The sequence below is a fragment of the Lichenostomus cassidix genome, chromosome 4 (genome assembly GCF_008360975.1).
Source record: "Lichenostomus cassidix isolate B80296 chromosome 4, HeHo_3.0, whole genome shotgun sequence".
In the NCBI taxonomy this organism is placed as follows: domain Eukaryota; kingdom Metazoa; phylum Chordata; class Aves; order Passeriformes; family Meliphagidae; genus Lichenostomus; species Lichenostomus cassidix.
In genome coordinates, this window is record NC_139484.1 from 67,255,049 (window position 1) to 67,281,241 (window position 26,193).

Sequence of the window (26,193 nt, forward strand, 5' to 3'; positions counted from 1 at the left end):
TATACCTGGAAAGAGTGTTTGTTTCTTGCTAGCTGGGAACAGTGTTTCCCTTCTCTCTTTTTGGATGTTTGGATATATCATCCAAATATTGGATATATCAGTGCATATATACAGTAAAATTCAGATCTTCCTTCCTTCACACTTTGTTATTTGTGATGCTATCAACTCCCACTAAAGAAAATACATCCCTAATTTAGTCCTTGTAGAAACAATGTCTAAGTGTTCATGTCTAGGATTTTTTAACAGCTGCTAACAATTTTATTGGGTTGTTGCACTAAAGTTGAGAATTAGCATTTATGGCTGCTTGCTTGCAGTCAGGTTCACACACCTGTGAGCTTGCAGAGGCAGGAGGAGCAAATCTTGTGCTCTGTATTCATTCCTGATGCACTGCTTGACCCTGGAGCAGTGCTGGACAGCAGGCCAAGGGTGCCTGCAGTGATGGGAAAGTGCTGCTCAGGCAGTGGTTTTGGCATGTTTGAAGTATTGCCTCACTGCTGTCAGGTTCATCTTACCATCCTCTTATCCATCCTAACCAAAGCTTTGTTTTGTAAATCCTCTGCTGGGGCAGTTAAATTGCTTCCAGTCCTCAGGTGGGCTGGTCACTGTGGGTCAGTGGGAAGGGTCACCAGGGACTGCAGTGCAGATTTCCTCCCAAGATACACAGGAAGGCTCCACATTTATGGTACCATCAGGAGAGATTTGGGCTGCTGCCAGCTCCCAGAAGTCTCTCCAGCAGTGGTTTCCTATCTCCTATCCTCTCACTTCCCTGTCTCCTTGCCTTCCAACTCCCTCTGTTTTCATTTCTCATTTTGCAATCCAGCTGTTTATATTAGATTATAAACTCCTGAGAACAGGGATCTGATAATTTATAATAACTGAAGACAGTTCTGCACACTTTGCATATCAAAGCTATCTGATGCTTTCACCCTTTTTTCCCTTCCTAGAAGTGAAGGTTCTCAGCAGAGCATTGAGGTGACTGTGGCATACATTATTCTTTGGTGAAGAGGAGAAGGGAGAGCTCCCTTTCAGCCTATTTACAATCCCTTGCCTTAAAAAAATCAGGAAACACGGCACTGCAAAGAAATTTTAGTGCAGTAATATATGCAATTACTGACAGTAATTTATATGGCTGTAGAACTACATGAAAAACACAAATTCCTTGTACTGTATACTGATTAGGTTTCACAATGATTGCCTAGAGTCTATGGTAATGATAGCTTTTGAAAGACATCTTTATAACAAGTAACTATTAAAATATTCATATATTCTGTAATTAAAATGAACAATATTAATGCATTTTATATTCGAAGCACACTTAAAAGCACAAGACCACTATACACAGAATGGAATGTACATCTTATCTCTAAACTGTATAATTTGAGAAAAAAATAAGAGCTGATTATTTGTTGTTTTTTTTTTTTTGCCATAGGACCTCTTTCTTTATTTCTTCTTGAGTCTTGTGATCAAGACCACTTTTACCACTTTGTAAATCTGAACCTCTACCTTGGTGCTTCAGAATGTATGCTGTGCATATATTGTTGTTTCATAATGAGAACAACTCTGGAATTAATAGGGTTGTTGTGAAATACTTTGGGTTTCTGACAGACTTCTAGAGAGCTTAGACAGCTATATAAATGTGATGGCAGAAAAAAAATTACCATTGTAGTCATGGGATGTTTTGCATGATCTACATCGTGAAGTGACGCAGAGAGTTTTCCTGGCATTTAAATACCCTCTTTCTGCCAGAATATTGTGAAAATCTTTGAGAAACATAGTTCCTGAAAATGTGGACAGCTTATATAATGGCAGTGCTACTGCTCAGTTGAATAGAAGAAAGTCACCAGGAAAAACTTGGGCAGGGTGGAATTATATGTGTAAGTTAATAGTGTCTTTGAGAAAACCAAGAGTTAAAGGTCTGGAGCACAGGTCTTAGTGAGGAGTATCTAAGGGAGCTGGGATTGTTTAGACTGGAGAAAATGGGATTCAGGGTGGACATTGCCTAAAACTACCTGAAAGGAGGTTGTAGGGAGGTGGGTGTCAGTGTTTTCCCCCAAGTAACAAGCGACAGGATGAGGGGAAATGGCCTCAAGTTGCACCAGGCAATGTTTAGATTGGACATTATGAACAATTTCTTCTCTGAAAGGATGGTCAAACACTGGAACAGGCTGCCCAGGAAAGTGGTGAAGTCACTGTCCTTGATAAACGTGTGCATGTGGTGCTTAGGGACATGGCTAGTGGTGCACTTGACAGTGCTGTGGTTGGACTTGATGATCTTAAAAGTCTTTTACAACCAAAATGATTCTCTGAAAGTATTTCCCCAAGTGTTCTTCTTCAGGGATTTCTTTGTTAAGATGTTTTCATGCCCGGATATTACTGACTGACACAACTTCTGTGCTTGCTGGTAGTTTGTTGGATTTGCCAGAGCAGTCAGAGTATACTTACAGGCACAGTCACCAAATGCATGGCAAAATCTGCATTTCTTGGAGACAAGAATAGGCCAACAGCCCCTTGCAGGAGTGTATCTGACATCTGCAGGCTTCCTTGCACTGTGCTATTGTCAAATGTGGGATAAAGCAAATGCATCTCGAACAAGGATTATTTAAACGTCCAGACACATTCTCAGAAATGGGAGAAAGGATTCCAGGTTCACTTGGGTAAACAATTTTGTCGGGAAGGTTTTGGGAGTAGGCAAGATCTGGTAAGGGAGTGAGCAGCAAAGAATGTACCTTTTAGAGCTCTGAAGAGGCTTAACAGCAATTGCCCAGTGAGGCCTTGAAAAGACTATAAAAACAAATGTGATTAAGTAGACAACAATTTAAGTGGAGGCATTTTGAAATGAGGATACAAAACTATAAATAGTGCATACTATTTCTATAGCAAAGGGACCACAGAATCTCCAAATTATGAGACAACTGAAGCTTGAAAATGTGGTTCAATACCATGGGTTTCTCCTAAACATGCTGAAGAGATATCATATGATGAGGCTGTCACGAAGGTGTTTGTATGTATGAGCTGAGCTACTGTAATTATTAGGACAGTACAAGACTTTAGGTATAATTTGAAATGCAAAAAGTAATCTGTGCTCATAAAGTTCATTGATAAAAAAATTGAGATGCCCTGGGAATAGAGAGAAGGAATGTTTTTCTAGAGTGAGTTGGAAAGCTTTGAGATCTGGAATAGCAGAATAGGATTAAATGTAAAATACATCACTGGGGAGTGATAAGAAAATATGTGAGAGGTTGGGAGCTTGTGTTTGAAGATCATAAAAAAGAAAAATCACTGTAAAAAAAAAATCTTCTCTTCCTTACCACAGAAAAGAGAAGAAAAAAGACCAAGGAAAGAGAAATATCCATTAAAATATCAGTGGCATCTAGAAGCTTTACCAAGCCTTAAATTTGTTCTGCAGTTAGAAATTCTGCAGTTTGTTAGTGGGAGGGGAACCAGAGTGGCACAGGTAGAAAAGCCAGGAGCCACCATTCCTGCATGTAACTTGACCAGTGCTGGCTTCATCATGTGCCATGTGAAAAGAAATAGCTTTCAGTTTGGACATAAATGTTACAAATACCAGCAGTGCTCACCAATGGGTTATTCTGTTGGTTCTACTAATGTTTAATAATGTTAAAGTCTCTTTCCAGCAGGGAGGACTATACCTTTTTAAGAAATACTAGAAAATAACTATGAATGTGGATAAATGAGAATAACTCTTTTTCTTTCCAATGGGACTTTTCAGAAGAAGTATTTCCATTTTTTTGTCTTTCAGCCATGGAAGAGTTAATAGTTGAGCTGCGCCTGTTTCTTGAACTTCTGGACCATGAATATCTAACTTCCACTGTCAGGGAGAAGAAGGCAGTAATAACTAACATTCTCCTGAGGATACAGTCATCAAAAGGTCAGTGCTGGGGTGTGTTTTCTTGCTTGCAGAATGCACAGAATAAGTCTGTGCTCAGTGAAATAACTTTAGGAGCTGAAGACAAGCCCTAAATTGAAGCAAGACAGAAAGACAGGGTGAAGCCAAAGTGTAACTTTCCTGAATGCTTTCCTTTGTGTCCAACAGTAAAATACAGCAATAGGCACACTTAGAAGTATCTTGAGTGCACATGAATGAATCCAGCCACAGAATTATGTCCCAGGTAGAATGTTTTCACTTCTGCTGCTAGAGTGGAAACTTCATTTTAGTTGTGCCAGTAATGCTGTTTGTGACTTTTGATGTCAGGGAGTGCTGGCCACAGCACTGTTTGATCTGTGTCAAATACCCAAATCCATCCCAAGGCTTGATACTGAGGTGGAGTCTGGTGCTTAGCTGATACAGGAGTGCCAAGCCAGAGATAGGAAATGGCTGTCAGAATGCTTGGCTGCATTTTGCAATTAGACTCACTTTCTCGTTTTCTTCCTATCTAAAACCATTTTTATTGCACAATTGAGTTTGTCTCCATCGAGATTATGGAACTGAGTGCAAGATAAGTGGTTCACTGTGTACAGGAATCTTTCCACAGAGCTTGTGTGAAGAACATTCCTCACTATTTTTTCTAACAGTACCCTTGTATTTTTTGCCACGCCTTGCTGTATTGAAGTGACATCTGGGCTATAAGACCTTAGTGGACTCCACTATATTTGACATAAATACTGCCAGTGTAAACCCCCAGTTTAAATTTTTGAAAAATACCAGAGTTTGTTGAAGAAAAATGCGACATTGTGAGCAGCTGTATTTCTCATTATTTGTTTCTTTTCTGGTGCTAAAAAAATATGGTCTTGTTTGATGCAGTGTTTCCCCCATTTAGTAAAGTAACAATTTTTGCCACAGGATTCAAGTCCAAGGAGATCAACTTTAAAGTAATGATTGTCCTCTTTTCCATTTCAACATTCTTAAAGAGTCACCACTATTTCTACTTCACTGCTGGGAGAAGGAGGCAGATACCAATTCCTCATATTGTGGAAGGAGTCTTCATGCTCCAAAGGCTTATCAAAATACACCAAACTCCCAAAACCCAAAATCTGTAGGTGTGAACCTGCAGTTTGATGTGTTTAGAAACAGCTGTATTTTAGTGGGGTTCCAAATTACCTCAGCAATGCTGAGCTGACACTGCGTGTTCTTCTTGCAATCTTTACTACTAGATTTATTAAAAACCATTTGACTTTTTCCAGAAGTCAGGTGTCATTCTGTTGCCAACTTTGAAAACACTGGGAAGGGTTTTCATATTCCTTTTTTTTGGGGATTGTGGATGGTGTTTCACGATGAAAAGCCCTCCACCTCACAGTGCTGAGTATGTTTCTAGACTCTAGAACTCAATTATTTATGCTGTTAAATTGTTGAATGATCCTTGCATTGGTTTGGCTAGAGATGACTTGTCTCCTCCATCAGTTCTTAGACATAATGTGGGAGTTAACTCAGGCAAAGATTTGCTCCCTACAGACAGTTTAAAATCATCCCCTTCCACCTTGAGGGTGAGAGGTTTTAACTGTTTGAATATCAGTTTCTCTGTGCCAAGGCACCTTCCTGGATGTGTTCAGTTTCAGTCTCTACATAACAGACAAAAAGACCCCAGGACCATGGCTTTCCACTATTCAGCACCTACCCTTGAGGTTTTAAGGCCTATTGCAGGCTCTGTAACAAGATCCATGATACCCATTTACAGGCTCCATCCATCACCAAGATCCCTCTGAGATCCATGTTTTAAGTGGTAGGGCTTTTCTCAGTGCAGTTGTTACTGGAACATTTTGCTCACCTCGAGTGCCTTCATTCAAGGAGATAAAATGTAGACATTTCGAATAAAAGTTGTAAAAGTGATTAAAGGATCCAGAAATATGCCTTCAAATTATCCAAAATGAGGTGTCATAATTAATCTCCATGTAGAAAAGGGATGACTGAGAGCAAGCTATTAGACTTACACAACAGTAAGTGGAGTGGCTGAATGCTTGTTTCAAAATGGAAATAAAGCACATGTTTTGAGCATTGAAGCTATGAACTAATGGAAGAACTTAGCAAGTTCTGCATGCCATTGCTGGCATCTTATCAAGATGGAATATTTTGCTAAAAGATATGCTCTAGTTCAAACTGGAATTAAGGAAACCCCATAGTTCAGTTAAGCAAGAGATCACAGGACTATGCTTTATATGTCTATAAACTCTAGTTAGGGGAATTGAATGGAATAGAATTTAAGCCAGCATGGCCTCTAAAAAAGCATCCAGTTTCTCTCCCCAGGCTACTCATGTATTGCTGCTTCCTTTCTGCTAGCACAAACATTATTTGCTTTTTTTTGCTGGTCTAGTCCTAAGCAGTGTTGCTTCCCTGGTCTGGTTCAACCTAAGGCCACACACATGCTTGTTCTGGCTCGAAGGAGAGGTTGGTGCAGGGACAGGAACAAGGCAGGGAAGGAGAGGAACTCCTCCTTGGGAGCTCTGCCATCACGTCCTGGCTTTGAGCGTGTGTGAAACTACCCAGGGAGTCATGTACTTTACTGGAGCTGACCCTGCTGGCTTTTTTTTATCAGTTGTAACATTGAGTACTCCCATCCCTTTGAAACTATTCATCTCCTCATTAAAATTAAAAGCAATAAAAGATGCATAAACCCACAGTACTCTGTAACTAAGATGAGCTATCATTTGGAGTCTGTTTTTCAAAATGTTGTTTTACTCCACCCACACAGCTCCACGAGAGCTCTTGGGTTGCTGGCACAGTTTAAGAGGCTTGAGGACTGCGCTGACTTCAGGCTCTTTAGTTGCATTTGCAAAAATCAACAGGGTGAATCCAACAGGATTTTTTGATTGCTGGAGAAAACCATGTAAGATCAATGGGGAATGGTAATGAAGGATCTGGGGAACTGGGAACTGGCTGGCTTCTTTAGAACATCTGGAAATGAACAATTATGTTTTTCTTTGTAAAGGTGTGGAAATCATTGTGATAGGCTGGTTGGGTTTTAGTAAAACACTTCAAACTGAGCGAGTTATTACTTGGGGAATTCTTTAGAAATCTTTTGCCTTGTTTTGTTCCATCTCCCCCAAATGCACACTGTTTTCTTCATCTAATATCTATCAAGCAGAGAGAACTGGGCCAGGCAGATGTGTTCTTCAGGTTGTAGCTGCTTGGCCTCTACCTGCCCTGCATCCAAAACCAGAGGTTACTCTGAATAGCTGGCAAAACTATAAACCTTATTTTTCTTCCTGAGCCTTGGCATGCCCAGTGGATTGTAGTTCTGAAGAAAACACTTGGCATTTCCTTCTAAAACTCAGGCTTTCTTCTGAAAAACAAAGACACAAAGAGTTTATTTTGGATTAAGAACTGTTGCTGGATTTAGTAATTTAAGATGACTGTCAACATTGCCTGTTTTCCTTAAAGGGACCTGATGCCCTAAACCTGATGCACTCCTCTTGCAGTGTCAGTTGGTAGAAGAAATGAAATGTTAGAGCAAGTTCTTGCTTAAATACACACAGATGAAAACCCAAGAAAAAAATAGAGTCAATAGTATTCACATGGAATAGTTTGGATTTTTTCAGGAAAAGTCCTTTCATATATGACTCCTGGTTATGGAAAGCATGGAGACTTGGATATAGATGGTATTTATAATATGGACTCATCCTCCGTGAAGGGGAACAAGTGGAAGTTATGATGAAAAAAAGAGAAAAAAAGAAATGTTTCCAATACTAATCATTCTCTTGATTTGTAGCAAAAAAGAAGAAGCTGTAGTCTTTAGAGGCAGTTTAATTTATCACTGTTGTTTTTCAACCTATGACTTCACAGCCAGTGGGACTGGGATATTATGACAAGAAACATTTCATCACTGATTACATTTTTGAGAATTGTGTGATCTTGGCCAAAAGGCATCCATTTGACTATGTAAAAATATATTTTAAAAATGCAACTAAACACTAGGAACTAAATTCAGTCTAGGGTTAAGCAGGGTACAATCCATGGACTGAATTTTTGCCAGAACATTGAGGAGATGTGCCCCAATCTTCCTTTGATATTTAGAAAAATAAACAAAATCCTGTTTATATGAAGTGAATTCAACTGTGATTTAAATTATTTGCCATCTCCTGTGAGGGAGATGCAACAATGACACAAAGGACCCCAAAAGCAGCTTTTGCATTCAGATACTTTTCCCTTTTCAAATTCACCTAGAAAACTATGGCGTTATTGAAATGAAAAACTAGTAAGAAGGAGATGGTGGGGAAATATGCTCAGTGTGCAGTTGTGTTATGGTGAATTGGTTAGGGCAGTGCTCCAGGCTGGGCTGTCACAGCTTCTGCACCCCCTGAGCCTTGGGCACTCACACCATGGCTCCATGGTCAGAGATGGTGGTGGCAGCAGGGAGCCCAGGGAGTGTGGGCAATGTGGGCTTGGCCAAGGAGCTGTCACCATCCCTTCCAGGAAAGCAGCCAGGGTCTCTTCTTCTACCCTCTTCCCCATTCTTTTGGCATGAAAGATAGTTTGGGGCTCGTTTCTGCATGATGGCTTTGCCCATCCAAAATGTGCCATGAGCACCACTGCTGTTCAACTCCACTGAAAAAAGGCAGCCAGTCACACACTGCCCACAGGCTGTTTTATTCACTGTCTGGTGCCACTGGGATGGTTTCAAATGTGGTATATTCCCCCAGTAAATGGTGCCACTGGGATATTTTCAAATGTGGTATATTCCCCCAGTAAATGGTTTTATCTGTGCAGCAGACACCTGGCAGCCTTTTTGAATGTTGTTTAAGTCTTTCAGTTTGAGATGGATGGGCGGTTCAGAATTATTTCCTGTAATTTTTTTCAGTGTCTGGTATTTGTTGATCCAAACAGCATATATGTCATTATCATATAGAGTAAGTATGTGTTTGTTCTGCTTGATTAAATTCCTGAATTCCCAGCATTCTTCCAGTCTTGCCTCAATAACTGCACTTGGGAGGTGGGCTGTGATCAGAGCTGCATGCCAGATTTCAGTGTGTGACAGTCAGACATGGGATCCACATGTGGAAAAAAAGTCCCGTTTGCATCCACCGAGGTTTTAAGTGATGTTTGTTGCTCTTGCACAGGTTTAGAAATAAAAGAACATGTCCAGAAGCAAGAAGTTGCCAACAGCTTGCCGGCGCCTCCTCAAATGCCTCTGCCAGAAATACCTCAGCAGTGGCTGGTGAGTGTTATATTTAATTATATAAATATATACAAAGGAGAATATATTTGTGGTAAGTCCTAACAGAAATAGCTACAAGGTAAAAGAGCCTGCAGGTTCAGGGAAATAATTATTCCTCTCACCTCTGCTTTGGTTGAGGGCATTCAGCCTCCAGAAGAGAGGTCAAAAAATTTCCTGTGCTGAGATAAACCTGGGAATAGGTCACCTGCAAAGGCTGTGGAATGGCAATCCCTGGAGATTTTCAAAATTCAAGTGACAAAAATCTGAGCAACATAATTTCAAAGGCTGACCTGTCCTGTGTTGGAGGTTGGCCTGGCCAAGCCCACAGGTACCAGACAGTTTCTTACACTTTTATTGGTAACATTTTCTGGAACAAGCCTCATGAGAAGACTCCTCTTGATAGTTGAAAAATGAAGGTGCAGAGTTTTAAAATGAAGGAAGAATACTTCCTTTTTTTTGAATATTTTTTTTTAATAAAGTCTTTAGTGCCTTTCCTGCCTGGTCTCTGGGTAGGAAATTCCCTTCAGGTCAAGTAGATGGCACTTCCTCTTAGAGGTGTTTATAGCAGAGATACTGATATGGATCTGTAATTCAGTCCTCCAGGTGGGAGCAACTGTCTTGTTACACAAAAAATTATAAACAAGTTTTAATGCTTCTCTCTTACTGACTTTACAGAAGATATGATGAAGAAAACATTTTCAACATTTTTTTGGAGAAGCGTAAGCATATCATGGTTTAGCCTGTTGAAAGTTGAACTGATAAAGCATCCACCTCTTTATTCTTGTGTGGAAAATTGTGTTCACAATGATCAGGGCAATCCATGGAGACCCACATTCCTTGGATCAGGAAGCACAGATGCAGCTTACAGGGTCAGAACTACTGGATGGCTGATGTTCTGCCTCATTTTAGTGTGTTATTATCACATTCATGCCTGGTTCTAAGAGATATATAAGCTGGTAGCATCTTATGAACATAAGAACTAATTTATCAGATTTAACTCCTTTTGTAAAATGGTATGTACTGCAGAAAAAGGTGAAAAAACATAACAAACATGCATTGTATGGAATACCTTAATCTTACTTTCTTCCTAAGCAATGCCACCTTTAGGTTTGTGACCGTAAATTAATTATGCATATATTTAATGGATGCAAAAGTAGTCTTATTAATATGCAGTGAAACTTAGAGAATCCATTTCATGGTTAACAGTGCCAGAAACTGATTATTCTTCTTTAATTCAGAATACATGCAGCATAAATTACAAGGGAAAGGGTTCAGTAGAGGCAGGAAAATTATGCAAAGTGCACATGCCTTTGAAATGTAGGCTTCATAAACTGAAACCAACTGAGATCCTTGTTCTTTCACATTTGCGTAGGTTCAGTTTGGCTCTGAAAATTCAAGTTGTTTTTCTTAAGATGACCCATCTCCTTTTCCTTCCTCGTGCACTAATGTGTAAATTCCCCTGAAGTTGGTACAGCTGCAGCAAGTGAAATGGTGTGAAGTATGAATTAGGTCCTGGAGGTCAGCACTGGTTTTTGCAGTAGCTCATTTTGGATTTTTTAGTAACAAAAATATTTCTGTGGGAATTACCGTGGAAGCTGACACAGTTAGAGCTGGCTGGTCTGCAGTGGGGTCTTCCCATGTTGAGCCTGGCACAGTGGAGTTAGAACATGGCCCTCCCTTGTGATCTGCCCATAACACTGCAGATCCTTGCACCTCAGTGCATTCATCAAGTTTTTCCACAGTGTTAGAAGCTGATTTTTGCCAGTTCTTCTGCAATTCTGCAGTGGTGGATTTCACCTCCCTTTCCGGTGTCAGTGCCACTGTGAGATGAGCCAGGAGATGTCCCAAGCCTCTCATTACCTTGCAATATCCGAATACAGGTTACAAGTGGGGATATTTTAAGAGGATAGCACATTGTAATTTGTGAAAAAGATGACAGACTGCTGCTGTCCTGCAAAAGACCAGGTGGAATCAGAAAGGAAAGACAAAACTATCAGCTTTTTGTTCTTTGAACACTGGGGCAAGCTCAAACTCCAGTCTGACTCTTTGAATTCTTCTCCTGAAGTCACACTGATATAATGGAATTGATCATTAGCTGGTTTTTGGAAACCTTCCTCTATTAGAAAAACCCTCATTATTATTAGATACGTTCAGAGACTGTCATATTCTATTTCTTTTCATACACAGGACATTAGTGACCAAGGACAAGATCTAGTTTCCCCTTCCATTACTGCTCCTGCATGGTTGTTTTCGATCCACCCTGAATCAATGGAGTCCTAAAAATTTGTAGCCAATACCAATCTCTATAAAAACTGTTTGGAATTGCATTGTTCAGTGACACAGATACCGAGCTTCCTTTCCTAGCCACTTCTCATAGGCAGTTTTCATAGCTGAGTGGAAAAAATTCCCTAAGCCCACCAGAGGCTGGGATATCCTGCCTCAGGTTGCCCTTCTTCCCATGGCAAGTTGGAAGTCATTCTGTGTGGCACCTCTTTTTGACAGCTGTTCAGGACAGAAAGTTTTTTCCACTTGCTAAGTAACATGTAGTGATGGTCTCAGCCTCCAATGAAAACACAGTGTGCTGATGGAGCATAGGAATGTACTGGATGTGGGAATCAATAACTTCAAATAAACTATACACTGTTTTAAAGTCTCTGGTTTTAGGCCATCAGTTATTGAATGTGATGAAAATTAAAGGTTCATTTACACCACTGTTTCTCTTTATGTCACTCAAGGATTTCTGCATTCAAAAATGTTTAGTCTGAATTGGTGTTTAAGCTTCTACTTATGTAAAGATGTGTGGGTGGGAAGGAATTCAATACTCCTTAAAGTAGTGCCAGGAGCCAGAATTATGTGTGGGCAGGTGCTGTGCAAGGTTTCCTTTGTAAATCTGTAAATAGACCTGCATATTTGCTCAGGCCAAATCTTGTATCAGTTTTGTTATTCATCAGCCCATGAACAAAGGGTATAAAATTCATTTTATTAAGAGACATACTGTTAAAAGTTTAAACAAAGTCTCCAGTTATTAAAACACATTAGAGCCTGGAGAGTTCAGTGGCTTTGGTCTTAAAATTGAGGGGCAAAGCTGGGCCTTAGGTATACTTGAATTGAGAAAATCACTAAGCACTCAGTCTCTTAGTAATTCTCTTTTGTATACATTTCCTTGGCTACGTCTGGTCTAACAGATATTCTGTCAGGCATAGAAAGCCCAAATCCCCTCTTGCTTTTAGTCTTTGCTCTTTTAGGTGGCTAGCAACAGAAATGCTGCAGTTAAAGGATGCTCTGAAGCTTAAGGACAGTGCTGGGTCCCTCTCAGAGCTGAGACACCATTGAGCCAACGGGGATGCAGTGCCAGCAGCTCTGAAGCTTTGTTTGGGTCAGCGGCAGAGCAGGAGGTTTGAAATAGAGTCCTGTCTGTTCTCCCCTCTCACATTTGCATTCTGCAAGGGCTTGTGTTCAACCTGCTTCATCCACCTGTGTGTCAGCAGCCACTTTTATGGATTTCCCCTGCTCTTGACAGGCAAGAAGCAGTGCTAGATGATGGGTTTGGAGGAGTAACAGAGCCAAGGCTCTGTGCTTCAAGGTGCTGCTGGTGGTTTAACACCTGGGATCCCATCCTGCTATCACACAGGTTGCCTTGAAGCACATTTTCCACTGAGGCAGTAGGATAATGTCTGGTGTGTCCTGCTGCTCAGATCTGCCTGAGGATTACTGGCATAAATTATCCACAGCATGACAGTGACAGAATACTTCTAGCCTCCAAGCATTTGGTTGTCATACTACATCTGACAGTTGATGATTTCATTGCACTGTGCTGTCCAACAAAATCAAACACAAACAGCACACTTTGCTATTTTGCATGATTTTCACAGCAAAATCGAGTGTATCTTTTGTTTTTCTTGGAATATTGACAATTTAATAATTATTTAACTGCAAGGAATGTTCAGCAAAATTCCAGAACCCTGCAGATATGAATCAAAAGAATAGGTCATCTTCCTCCAGCCCATTCCTGCACAATTCACAGCCACTCTGTGGGAGTGCTTCATATAAATGGGTTTCCTGTTGTGGAGAAATGATTTGACAGCCTCCCTTTATCTGGCTGCCTGTCAGGTAAACTCTTAGATATTGACTAGGAAATGCTGAAAGGAGACAGTGTCCTTGGAGAAGAAGTAGAAAAATCACCTGGAAATCAAAAGGATTCTTGAGGTGGTATGTCACCAATTATATGAATCATTCTTTGCACAGCAACCAAAAAAAGTGCTAGTTTTAGAGCTTTTTCTGAAGTGTACTGTGAGGAAAATGCCATAACAAAAGCAAGGGGTCCATTTGCCAGGTGGGTACTTGGGAATCTCTGTTTCATCTGCCTTTTTCTTCTAATGCTGAAAAGCAGTTGTTATTCTCTGTTCCTCTTTAAAGATGATCTTAAGCCAGTATTAATTTTCAAGTTCTTTCCTGAAAGAAATTTCAAAAGCCACAAAAATAAATTCAACAAATATTCATTGTTTCTTCCAGAGCTGGCTATACCTTCAGCTTGAACAGGTCTGAACAAGTTGTTCCATAGTGAAAGAACAAGCAAAGAGGCCTTTTTGATTTATCAGTGCAGTCAGTGATACTGCACTGCAGGCTATGATAAAATACTAACTCTTTCAGTAACCTACCAAAATCTATTTACTACCAGTTAGGTTTCTTTAACCCACTATTTCAATTTGAAAGTTGTTCCACCATCCCAATGTTCACTGCCAGTCTTTTTCCTGGTGTTCAAGTAGGTTCTTTTCCCCTCACCTATGCTGCAGATATCCTCTGTAATCCCAATCATATTTCTCTCAGGTTTCATTTCATTCCACTGTGTATAAGAAAGGCTCTATCAGTTTCATTTTGAGCTATGATTCAATGCTAGTGAATAATATCAGTTTTTTTCCCCGAGGGCCTTCTGTAAGGATCATGTACTTTGATCATAAGTGACCAGAACAGCAGTCTCCTGCACACAGAATCAGAATTATTTAGATTGGAAAAGACCCTTAAGATTGTTGAGTCCAGCTGTTTGCCTAAAGCTGCCACTAAACCATGTCCCCAGGTGCCACATCTACATGTGCTTGACAACCCTTCTGGTGAATAAATTTCTCCTAACATCTAAACCTCCCTTGGCATGACTTGAGACTGTTATATTTTTCCTGCTGTTACTTGGGAGAAAAGACAGACCCCATCTGTCTACAGCCTCCTTTCAGGTAGATTTAGAGAGTGATGAGGTCCCTCCTGAGCCTCCTTTTATTCAGGCTGAGCACCCCCAGCTCCCTCAGCTGCTCCTCATCAGACTTGTGCTCCAGATCCTTCACCAGCTCTGCTGCCCTTCTCTGGACTCTCTCCAGACCCTCAGTGTCTTTCTTGTTGTGAGGAGCCCAGAGCTGGACAAAGGATTTGAGGTGTGACCACACCAGTGCTGAGTACAGATGGACAATCACAGCCCTGGTCCTGCTGGCCACACCATTGCTGACCCAGGCCAGGTGCCATTGGCCTTCTTGGCCACCTGGGCACACTGGGACTGTGGAATAGTTTTGGCCATAATATGTGATTGCATAAGAAATAAGGATAAGGAAATGTATATCACCTCTTTTTTATGTTAGCCATGTCTTGCAGGACACTGTAGTTGCCATTCCAGTTTTCCATGGCTGAGGCTGGAGCATTATTGTTGGTGATTTATTTCACATTTGCAAATGGTACCACAGAAAACTTTTAGTTAAAGCAATTACCTTCTCAGTTAATTCATAGTGTAGCTTTATAGCAATACACATCACCGTATTTCAAAACTTTCTTCATGTCTAAGCTGCCAGAATGAACTGTTCTCAGCTTCCTTTAACTGAACTTCTTTACCAAATTCTTTTTATGATCATTGTGAAGCTATTTGTCCTTTTTTTCTTTTTTAACTAGATAGTGATGATCTTTGACCCTTGTATAAGAAAATTATTAAATTACCAATGCCACAGATTTTATAGGATATTGTCCCACCATTTTTCTTAGCATGCTCACACTTCTGACCTCAGGTTTCTCATTTCTTGTTTCTGTGCTATACCTGTCCATAAAACACCCTCCCTGTTCATAGTTAGGGACCAGAGTTTTTGCTTTCCTGATCATTAATGTTCTGTGCACAAATACACAGGGAAGGAGTTAGGCCAGTAAGTACCAAGTCTCCTCTTGCTTTAATTTGATGCAGTGCTCAGGCCTTCAGACAATATTGTTCCAGTGGAAATGGCGTTGCCTGCACTTTTCTCTCTTGTCCTGTCTTGTCCTCACTGCCATGTCACATACTTGGATGAGCTTATTAACTGCTGGAAGAGAAAGGTGATTTTGTTTTTCTGGGGAATACACACTCTTCTTTGAGCACAGTCACAATAAACATCTCTGACTGAGAGCCCCATGCTGCTTAAAATTCAGATTAATCTTTCTCATGCAATATGTATGAAAGTGTTCCCTAGCATTAATTAAAGCCTATTTCATTTCTTGATAGACACAGACCCTTTGCTTGACATGAGTCAAGTCTGTTGTTTTGTCTGAGTGATGCTTCCCACTGGCTCTGTAATAATATTTTATTATAAATTCTGAATGATACAGTAATACCTTGGGTTTATTTCTGGCTCATTCACCTTTAATTATTTTGTTAGATCTTCTATTCCTTCCACTGAGTCTGGAGTTTATTTCCACTCTAGTCTTCCACAGAGTTTGGGTGTAACTCCTTCCAGCTATCTCTCTTTTCAGTGGTGCATTCCATGCTCCAGTCTTTTTGGTTTTATTTAATATCTCAAATGTAATTACGTACAATAGCAAGAACTGAGACAATTCATACCTGGGCACAGACTGACAGTGCCATCAGAGTTGCAAGAACCAGCTGGGTTTTCTACTCATCAGTGTACTGTGTTGTTCTGTTATTTTTTCCATTTGGTCCTCTTCATTGCCACCTTTACTTTCCTCTTTCTTAGGTGAAGGGGTTACTGAGGTATCTGAGTTATTCAGGTATCTGGGCAGATGTGTTGCATCCTGTGAAATGGTAGCTCAGCTCCTGGTGAGGCTCCTGTGTAAACGCTCTCCAGACAATCTTCAGATCAAACTCTGGAGCCATAGGACGCCCTGATTCATTCTTTAATGCCAGCAAGTCTGCTCAGATCTCTTTCCCATCATCAGGCTGTGCTTTCTGAGGCTGTGATCTGTTTGTAGTCACTGTACATACAAAGCACTTTCCCAGAGATACCTTTAATTAGGCATTCACCCCTGAGTCAGCAGCCAAATAATCTCAGCTCATGGGCTGTGTGAGATGTTCCTCCACTCCCTGGAGGACAGTATGCCAAGTGTGCAACTTCTGTTCCTAACCTTAAACCTGCTCAAGTCCCTATTTAGGTTCACAGCTTAAGGAGAAGCTCCACTTGTGCTTACAGCTATCCTCCCCCTGGTAATCACTTTCCCCTTGCCCTCATCTGGTCAGCAGGGCAGGAGCTGGTGGGTGACCAGTTCTGCTCTTCATGGGATTCATATTGCTGGGGATTGCTGGGCCTCCCATCATGTCCAACTCTGCTTGTTGATTTCTCAGGGAATTCCTTTTGGTTTTTTTCCTGGTAGCTCTGGCATTGTAGAGGTGTGTGCTGTGAAGATGGGTTGTTAGACTTCCTTCACATTATTTGGCTCCTGGTTTTGTGGGCTGCAGCTGAAAAACTCAGAAATAATAACTTTAAGATATGAAGCAGAGGTCGAATGAACAATATTTTTCAGCTTCTCCTTGTATACACTCAGGCTAATATTGCACAGCTCAATATGGTCTTAATATCCCACAAAGTCAGCACTTTTGTCCTGAATAAATCCAAGGTCCATCCAGGTCCCCAACTGCTGGCAATAAATAGTGATTTCTCTGTAGTGCAATTTTGAATTTATCTAAGCGTTGTCATACTAAGTGCATGGCAAGTGCTAATGCCAAGTTTCCAGCCCTTGCAGTGTTACAAAAAAAGCCAGGTTGAAATGTATGCTCAGTAATTTTGTGAAATGTGTTTTACTCAGTTTGTTGGTACATCTTGCTTTCTGGACATCCATTTTTTCCCATGTGGAGTTATAGATCATAGATGTGTGCATGCTCTTCCCCCTCCAGGCTGAAGGTGCAGTGGAGTTGTGCAGAGGTCAGGTCAAAGCTTGCTCCAGAGCAAATGACATGTTCCCATGTCAAAGGTTCTCCTTGACAGCCCACATTTGCCTGCTGGCTCCTGAGCAGCTTTCTTAGACATCTCCAGAGTGTGACCACTTTTCCATTCTCACATTGCTGCCTGCAGCACTGTGTATCAGCTGGCTGCACAGTCCAGCTGGATCTGAGCTGGTGGTTGATCTAATGACACACATGTCAGCGTGGCACTGGAGTTGCTGGCAGTCTCTGCCTGCAGCATGGTTACTGACAGGCTCTGCCAAACTCACTGCTTTGCACTGGAAATCTCCACAGCCTAAATCATTGCATAAAGGAAAGCATTTCTTTCGATTTCCTTCAGAGTACAAGTCTTCATTGGGGTAGAAAGTGATTTTATATCCTCAGGCCTCTATACATTGACATTTATTTTTCTTGTCCCCAGATATCAGCTACGCTATCCCTATATGAAAGTTACTATCTATATTGCTCAGTAGCCTTGGACAGAAGTGGGGAAATAAAGCAGTGTGGCTCTTAGGATAAAGGAAGTTAGAGTTTATTTGTGGTCTGTGGAGTACAGGTTGGTAGGTGGAGGGGAAGACCATAATATGCCATTAAATTAATATGTCCATGTAAGTCTGTTTCAGAGTCCAGTGTGATAATTAATTCTACCGTTTTGTTTCTTTCTCTCAACAATGCATCCTGTAAGCTGGAATTGAGCATCCTGTGCACAATCCAGCCTTCAGTGTTATCAGAGATCTCAACTCTGTAGTGTAATAATCATCTCATCTGCTTCTTGGTTTCAATTAAAGCATCTCTCACTTGGTCTCAAACCCAGAGCCTGACAAACACCTTCATTGGTATTGTTTCACTATTACTGTTATTATTCTGGACAACAACATGTTACTCATCTTTGTCCCTTCTCCTCCAAGGAGATAAAATTAATGGCAATTTACTTACTAAGTTGTTATTCCTGTGTTTGAGTGAGATGAGAGGCAATGTTCCCTAGGTTTCTTCCCTGTTGCCTGTTGTAAAAAAAAAAAAAAAAAAAGTAGAAATTCATGCTGATGCCTTCCTTGCAGGCTGCCAGGTCTTTTCTCCTGATAGCACTCAAGCTACACATGTTCTAGGGTTTTATAAGATTTAATCCTTTTACAGAATACATAAATAACTTTGTGGGTTTTATGGCCTTTTTGTTTTTTTCAGGTAAACTATTAAAAATTTACTGAATAAAGACTTAGTTCATTATTCTTAACTTCATCAAAATTCTTCCACTAAACATTGCCAATAGGAAAGAATTAAACAATATAACTGGTGGTAGTAAAAACATTAGAGCACTATAAATATTAGTAACTAATACCAGAATGTACACATATCCGTTTTTACATACCTTGGTGCTCAAACTCATATACTCCATGGCTCCCAAAAGATGCAGTTGTTAATGGTGCAGATTTCAGTGCCATATTTTTATTTTGTATTTAATCAATTGGGGTTTTTTTAATATTAAAGCAGCCCTGCTTTTATCAAAAGGTACTTAACGTTGGATGTTTCTGTTTCTCCCTTTTTAAAAAAAAATAACCTTTTTTATAATTGTTTTCCACTTTGTTATGGCAAGCACTGCAAAATGCATTTGGGAGAGGAGGGCCCAGCTAATTCAGCAATGGATTCCATCTGTGTTGACGTTGGCTGCAGAGCCCAGCCCGCCCAGCTGTATGGAGTAACTGGTGCTCCAGCAGGGTCGAAATCAGACAAGCACCATTTGTGTTTCATTTCCTTTTTTCTTTCTTTCTGAATAACATTTTGTCTAAAAACAAGGAATTTTTTTTCCCCCCCGATCTTTATTGGAACCTCTCATTTGTTCCCGGATAAAATACAGCTTTGAGACCTCAGTGCTGTGTCAAGTCAAAATTGGAATGACTCAGGACAGGTATTTTCCTGGGTGAATGAGGTTTAATAATGATAGGAATTTCATATATCGTATACACCTGATGGAAAAAATGGTTTAAGGCTAGACCAAGAAATTAATTTCTCTTATGAAATGGGTGGTATGAATCTGTACTGCCCCAGGAACAAACTGTGACCCCAACTCATGAGAACAAGGTTCTACCCACTTGTGTGAAGGGAGGAAATCAACTCTTTGCAGGCAGTTCCCCCTCTTGTGTCTAGCACTTCAGGCACACAAGGTGATTTGTGTAGAGCAATTCATAATTGCTCTCAATTTTGCAACAATAATGAATGTAATGTAATAATTTTTAATGTCCCTTATGCCTGTTGTGCAGCAGCAGCTAACCTTGAAATACTCATTTATTTTGTCATCATGTACAGGTTGTCAATTTGATCATTTTTTTAGTAAAATTACAGAGTCACTACACTAAAAGTCATATTTTTTCTTTATTATGCTTCTTTGACAGATAATTTCCCTAGCAAAACTGGTCTGTGGGGAAAACTTATTTGGTCCACATTGTAGCTAACAGTAATTGCCAACTGTAATTTTAATGGGTTGTGACATAAGAAGTTGGCTGTATCATTTGATACAGAAGTAACATTAGTGTAGATTTCAATCTGACCAAGAATCTCTGTGTTGAGTCAAGAATCAGTTCATTGTTCATGAAGAAGTTTCTGATTTTCCTTGGTGTGCAAAGGTAAATCCATGCTGGATGAGCTGAGGGCAGGGTTAGTCACTAGCTCCTTGCCTTCCTGCACATTGGGAATGCACAAGCACTTACCTGCAAGGTGGAATAACCTACTTGATATGAATTTAACTACAGAGCATTCTAAGGGTGGGACTCATCTCAGTGATGTTGTTAAGAATTAGGTGTCTGGCGTAGGTGTGTAATCAGTAATGAGATTTGGAGATGTCTAGCTCTGAAATATTCAAAGATGAATCCAGCCCTGAAAGTGCCCACAGAAGTAATTTCACTACAGTTAATGGCACATGTTATTAAAGCTCAGGCTTCTCCCAGGTAACTTCAGGTCTGTAGCTGAAGAGGAGCACAGTCCTCATCTGTATGATGTGGAAGAAAGCTCTGCTGGACTGGTCAGCCCACCTGAGGTGCAGTCCAAATGTGTCTCTATCTGACCATTTCTCACTCCAGTATTTCTGTTCATTCCCTTAGTTCAGGCTGGATCAGTCCAGTGCAGACAAACATCCTTGCACTCTGTCATTACATTAAAAAAAAAAAAAAAAAAAGAAAGAAAGAAAAAGTGTTACTGCAGAAGTTGAGCTTGCAAGTTAAATTTTTGTAATCATGCAGTAAACCGTTGGTGCTAAAAAAAGGCTTCAGTATTTTCTCTAACACATAGATATGAAACTAAAAACCTGTGGCAAATATGAATGGGTTCTGCAAAATACAGGTTTTTTGGTACTTGTTAAGGAAATAGAACAGTAAAGTCATGTGGAAGAAGTCACTGAGTACTAAATTTACCCTGTTACTATACCAGCAGTTGGTCAGTTTTAAATTTAAAACAGGTTTATATTTAGAAAAGAAGCATTTTAGAATTTGACTTGGTATTTGACATATTTATTTTATTATGCAGTATTATCTAGATGTTTTGAACTTTTCCTTATTTATATCTCAGTTTTCACTACATAGAAATAGCATTATGAACATTAAGATGTATATTAAGAATTGATTTGCCGTTGAAAAAGAAACCTATCATGAAAATACAGTTAAATTTTCTGTCCTTAGTCTCTGCCAGCCCACACTATTTAACTTTTCTAAACTGTCCAAACTGCTGTTTGCTGCTGCAATGTGAATTATTTTAGTTGTAAAATACTAATAAACAAGCCTTAACACTCTAAATCGGTCTATGCACAGAAATCTCTTTCCTACATAGGTCCATCAGATTTCCAGTTCTTAAATGGAGAACTCCATCTTTCCAGCATTTTTGCCACTTAATGCTGTTTCAGAGGAAAATTCTTTTCATGTAGCTGTTACATTGATTTTGCCATCCTTAGCAAAGCAAGTAGGATTCTACAGTGTTTGTTATCTCCAAAGGACTCAGTTGGAGGACATGCAGGAAGGTTCTGTTTCCTTATCATGAGTAGAGGTAAAGGTCTGGACAATAATGATACCTTTAAAAATGTATCAGCATGTTATGCAAGGTAATTTAATCACTTTATTGCTTCAAGTCTCAACCTTGACTATTATTGTTTAATTATAACAACATACAAGGAACTTGAGATTTAGTCCTGCTTCTCATCTAAAAGATGCTACCTTGCAGAACATCTAATTGAGCCTCCAGAGCCTTGCCTTTAGAGATAGTTAACACAAGAAACAGTCACAAGAGCAGGGTTTATGAAGCTGGTTGCATTGGCACTGATCTTGAGCAGATGTTCTGTTCCTGTTTAATGTCACACCTTGTTGATCTGTCATCACTTTTTCTTTTCTTGTTCATTTAGCCACCAGATAATGGGCCTCCACCATTGCCAACATCTTCCCTTCCTGAAGGCTATTATGAAGAGGCAGTGCCACTTAGTCCTGGGAAGGCTCCTGAGTACATCACCTCCAGTGAGTAAGATATTTCCAGAGCTGTTTCTGAGCAATTGGTGATTCCAGTGCCCTTCAAGTTTATAGTATTTGAGAATTCCATCTCTGTTGGTGCTGTGGTGATCACATTACAGTTTGGCCCAGTTCTGGTTATCCTCACTGGCCATGCATTGGTTTGGTTTGCAGAACTATTTTGATGTGTATAAACCAGGCTGCTTTTAGAGAAAAATAAACTGGAGCTCCAGTGAGGTGCAGGTAAACAGGTTGCAGCAGCTGTTGGAGACCGAGGATCCAAAAATTAGCCATTGATCTTTTAGACTGCTTTGAACCACAAAAGATGGAGGCATTGGACCCAGGAGTCCAGAGTTAAATATTGTCCAGAGCAAACCCCTCTAAACTGCTCAAACTGTGAATGTAGAGGTCTCAGAAACTGGTACTGAGCTGCACATCTACCCGCTGTGCCTCTATTGCAGTGAATTGCTTGCTAAAATAGACAAACAAAAAGAAAATAAGGAATTATTAAAAGATGTGATTTGCAGCATTTCTGATGACACATTGTGGAGAGGGATGAATTGGTCATAGTGGCTCCCACAAGCCAAGTTTGATGCACATGACAGGACTTTTGTGACCACTGATTCAGTGCAGGAGGCAGAGGGCTGCCTCCAGCTGCCCACCAGGACGTCCTTCTGTAACACCCAAATGCTCTTTTTCACATCCACATGCTCACCCAAAGCCCTGTGCACTTCAGTGGAGCTGTGCTGAGAGCTGTGATGAGGAAACACTGAAATGATTGCTGTGACCTTTACACAGGGTCAGTCAACAACATATTATGTACCATCATTTTCCTGCTTTTTTATTGGCTGGGGTAATTTATTGCTTGTGTGTAGGGCTGATTTATCACTAATCATTATTTTCTATGGTCCAAAGATTAAAGGCATATCTTCCCCTATTTTATAGCCATTTTAATTATTTAAAATTGTCTCTCTGTTCTTAAAACATGCATAGGAGTTACCTTAAAACTAAAATACTGTTAATCTGTACACTGCACAAACAGATGTTATCTAGCAGCTTTTAATTAACCTAAGAAATTCAAGGTAAGAAAGATTTTTATGTACTGGAAAGCAAATGAAAGAACATGTGGACTTAGAAGAGCAGCAGAATCACTCTTCATTTCCTCCCTTGAAATGCTGCAGGGTGGTCCTGCTACACCCTTTAACCCAGTGACCTTCTGACTTGGGTTTTGTCATTAAACAAGAGCCATGCTCAGGCAGAAAAATATTAATAGTGCAAATATTAATAGCACTGCTAAAGGATTGCCTAAGGGAAAACAAGACAAAGTATGAAGCTGCTTTCTTATTGTACTTAACCATTCAAATGCACACAAAGCATTTAGGATATTTGCCTTAAAAATTCATTAATAATTCCGTAATTTAAGTGTATGTGCGTGTATTTATATATATGTTTAAATATACATAAAGCTCTGTTAGTGTGACATAGCATCTCACTTGCTGAGATTTTGTTATATTTTCTTACGTTCTGAACTTTATCATATCTTTAAATTTAAATCACTGGTAATGAAGCTGTTTTTAAATTCAAAGTTTAATTAGTAATATATCTCCACTCATGCAAAACTTCCACTAAATCCAGTTGTGTTGTAATTAAAATCAGCTACCAAAGTGTTTTGAAAGATGTAACATTAGCTGTTCAGACTGTTTGAGATGGAGAAGACAACAGAAAAAAGTGCTTGAAGAAGTGCAAGAATGCAGCTATTGAAATAGACATGATTATTTTAAGTACATATTCCTATGGAATATTTTTGTAATGTCATTAATAGCGAGGAGGCTTACATACCAATTGTCTGACCCATAAAAGTAAACAAGAACTGAAGAAAAACAGAGAATATGGTCATGAAAATGAACTATCCATAACTTTCCCAAGTCCCTGTAATTGGTTTGTAAATAAATGTTTGCATGTAGATGAAAGCAAATGTCTGACTTGTCTGATAATTCTCCCTGTATTAAAAGCTTCTGAACTGTACAACATGCCTAAATGAATACAGATTAGTCTTAGGAATACACTATTGCAAATAATGTGAAAGTCCACTGTGATTTTCACCCCAAAACAGTGGAAAATTTTTGTGAACATGACGGTGAAAAGCCAATGTCAAAAGAAGCCAGATTAATCAGAAAGTGCAAAAGATGCACAAACTGGTAGATCAGCAGCCTTGGAATATGTAGTACCAGTGCATCCTTACCCTCTGAGAATGTAGTAGACTTAATAAATGCCTTTTTTTTATGGAGAGACATTTTTCACTTTTTCTACTTTGTGTCTCAGAGCCTGGAAGCCTTGTTTTGGGTGGGACAGAGCAGTTTGGAGAGCCAGCAATAAAAGCAGGATGTGGTAAAGAGGGGCCAAGTTGCATCAGGGGTGATGTGAGCACTTCAAGGTAGACATCCTTCCTGGTGTCAGTCACACAATAGCTCTTCATCTGGCCAAGAGTCCCACAAACCAAGGAGAGGAACATGAGGAGTATTTAATGGGCAGGACATGGCAACAGGACCCCAGAGATCCCATGAGCCTGGGTCAGGATGGGAGTCTGGGAAGCTCCTGTTGGCTTTCATCCTCTTAGGAGCAGAGATTTGGATGAACCTGCAGCTGCAGTGCCAGCAGAGTCCCTGTGCTGAGCCTACAGCTCATGGCTAACAGGAAATCTGTGCTTGGAATGCTTTCAAGCCATACAGGAAATACTTGTAGGGTATTTAACATGCAGAACTTCAGTTTCTGCTGTGAAGTCCCAATCAGCACTTCCTACAATTATTTTTTTTCTTGAACCTGGTAGAACTTGCTGTGAGAAAATAAATGGTAGGCTTCAATGTTGTGAGGAAAAAGCAATTATTTAACTCAGTAAATTTGCTAGTAATAAGGCAAGATTGTTGCATGGGGCTTACAGGCAGAAGAAATCAGCTTTTTGATATGGGGCAAATGGATGACCTGTAATTTTATCCAAGGTGAAACATTGTTTTCTGCAATATGAAAAAATTAAATCATGTTCTAAACAGAGAGGAAAAATAGTGTGTAAAAACAGATTCAACTTTTTATCCTTTTGATTGATGCCCTTAAAAATGCAGTCCTCTGATGGAAAAGACTTTGTCATGCAAACTTCCCATCTTCAGTGTGTACTGAAGAGTGCAGAAAAAGGTCCCAGCTCCACTCTCTTGGGAAGGCTATACCTGAAGATTGTCCCCCCTGTATAGTCAAGTTTCAAATTCATCTGATAAAAATTAACCACCAGACATTCTTACACTGAAAAGGTAACTTATTAATTTTGGGGGGAAAATCTCATTAGTAATGATTCAGAAGAGGGAAAGCTAGGAGCTGAAGAAGAAGTTCCCAGCGAGATGGCAACTTAGGTTATGGCAGCTTGTCCCACAGCCTGTGCCTCTGGGAGATCTTGAAGAAGCTGATTTAATGATTAGACCTTACATCCTTGTGTTTGGTAGCTCCACGTGAATCAGTCAGTCTCTGCTTCCAGCAGGCTGGCAGGGCACTGTGTGTTTGTGACTGGTCAGTGAGCTCTCAAGCATTTCCTGATGTTTCTGTGTGAAAGTTTGTGGAAAGCTGCTCTGAAAGAAGTTGGAGCAGTGAGAATGTTTTGATTTGGTTCTGGTTTTGAGGGGTTTTTGTTTAGGCTTTTTTCGTTCTTCGAGGGAAGGGTGAAGCAGCAAGTTCTACCAAACCTTATATATATATTTTTAAAATAAATATACCAAAATAAATACTAGGGAATAAACATTTCCAAATCTTCTCAGTTGAAATATTTGCCCTGATTTTTTCCACCCTCCTCTTGTTTTTTGTAAAGCAAGTGAAAAATTGCAGTGTCTTCCCACTGATAATCATCTGAGGCTTTTACCACTTGCACATATGGAGATGACCCAAACCAAACACTCTGTAGCAGAATTGACCAGAAGATGGCAATTCAATTTAAAAAAAAAATATAGCTTTCAGGGCTTTAAGTTTTATTTTCATTTTGCTTTGGGATGAAGATATACTGTTTCACAGACTTTTATGAAAGCACAAATTGGATCAGAATATCTGATTTTGATTCAGAGAAGTGCTGTCTGAGTATGTTCCATTCTGAGTATGCACATAGGGAGGAACTGATGCAGAATGAGCTTTCCAGCAATCCACTCTCTTGCCTTCTTCCCAGTCCTTCCAATTCTCCTTCTTACATACCAACTGTGTCCTAATTACCTGCTAAAGCAAACAAGATTTTCTTCCACTTTATGGCCTAAAAATATATCAAAGTCTACTTGAAATGTTTATATGAAATTTCAGCTCTTAAAAATATTCCAGTCAATTTTCCTCCATGTGAACATATGCCAGTGGATAAGAGGCCTTCAGGTGTTATCATCTGAAGGGATTTATGTACACAGACCCACATAAACAT

At 39.9% G+C, this 26,193-nt stretch overlaps 1 protein-coding gene across 4 annotated transcripts in view; it reads left to right on the forward strand.

Moving 5' to 3' along the window:
• Window positions 1–26,193, forward strand: part of AFAP1 (actin filament associated protein 1) — a 113,857-nt gene that overhangs the window by 46,204 nt on the left and 41,460 nt on the right. For all 4 annotated transcript variants that reach the window (XM_085059747.1, XM_085059746.1, XM_085059748.1 and 1 more), the window contains 3 exons: window positions 3,761–3,889; window positions 9,010–9,107; window positions 21,659–21,767. In XM_085059747.1, the coding sequence (XP_084915873.1) occupies window positions 3,763–3,889; window positions 9,010–9,107; window positions 21,659–21,767 (334 nt within the window). In that variant the 5' untranslated portion in view covers window positions 3,761–3,762. Of the gene's footprint in view, window positions 1–3,760; window positions 3,890–9,009; window positions 9,108–21,658; window positions 21,768–26,193 lie in introns of those variants that run through there.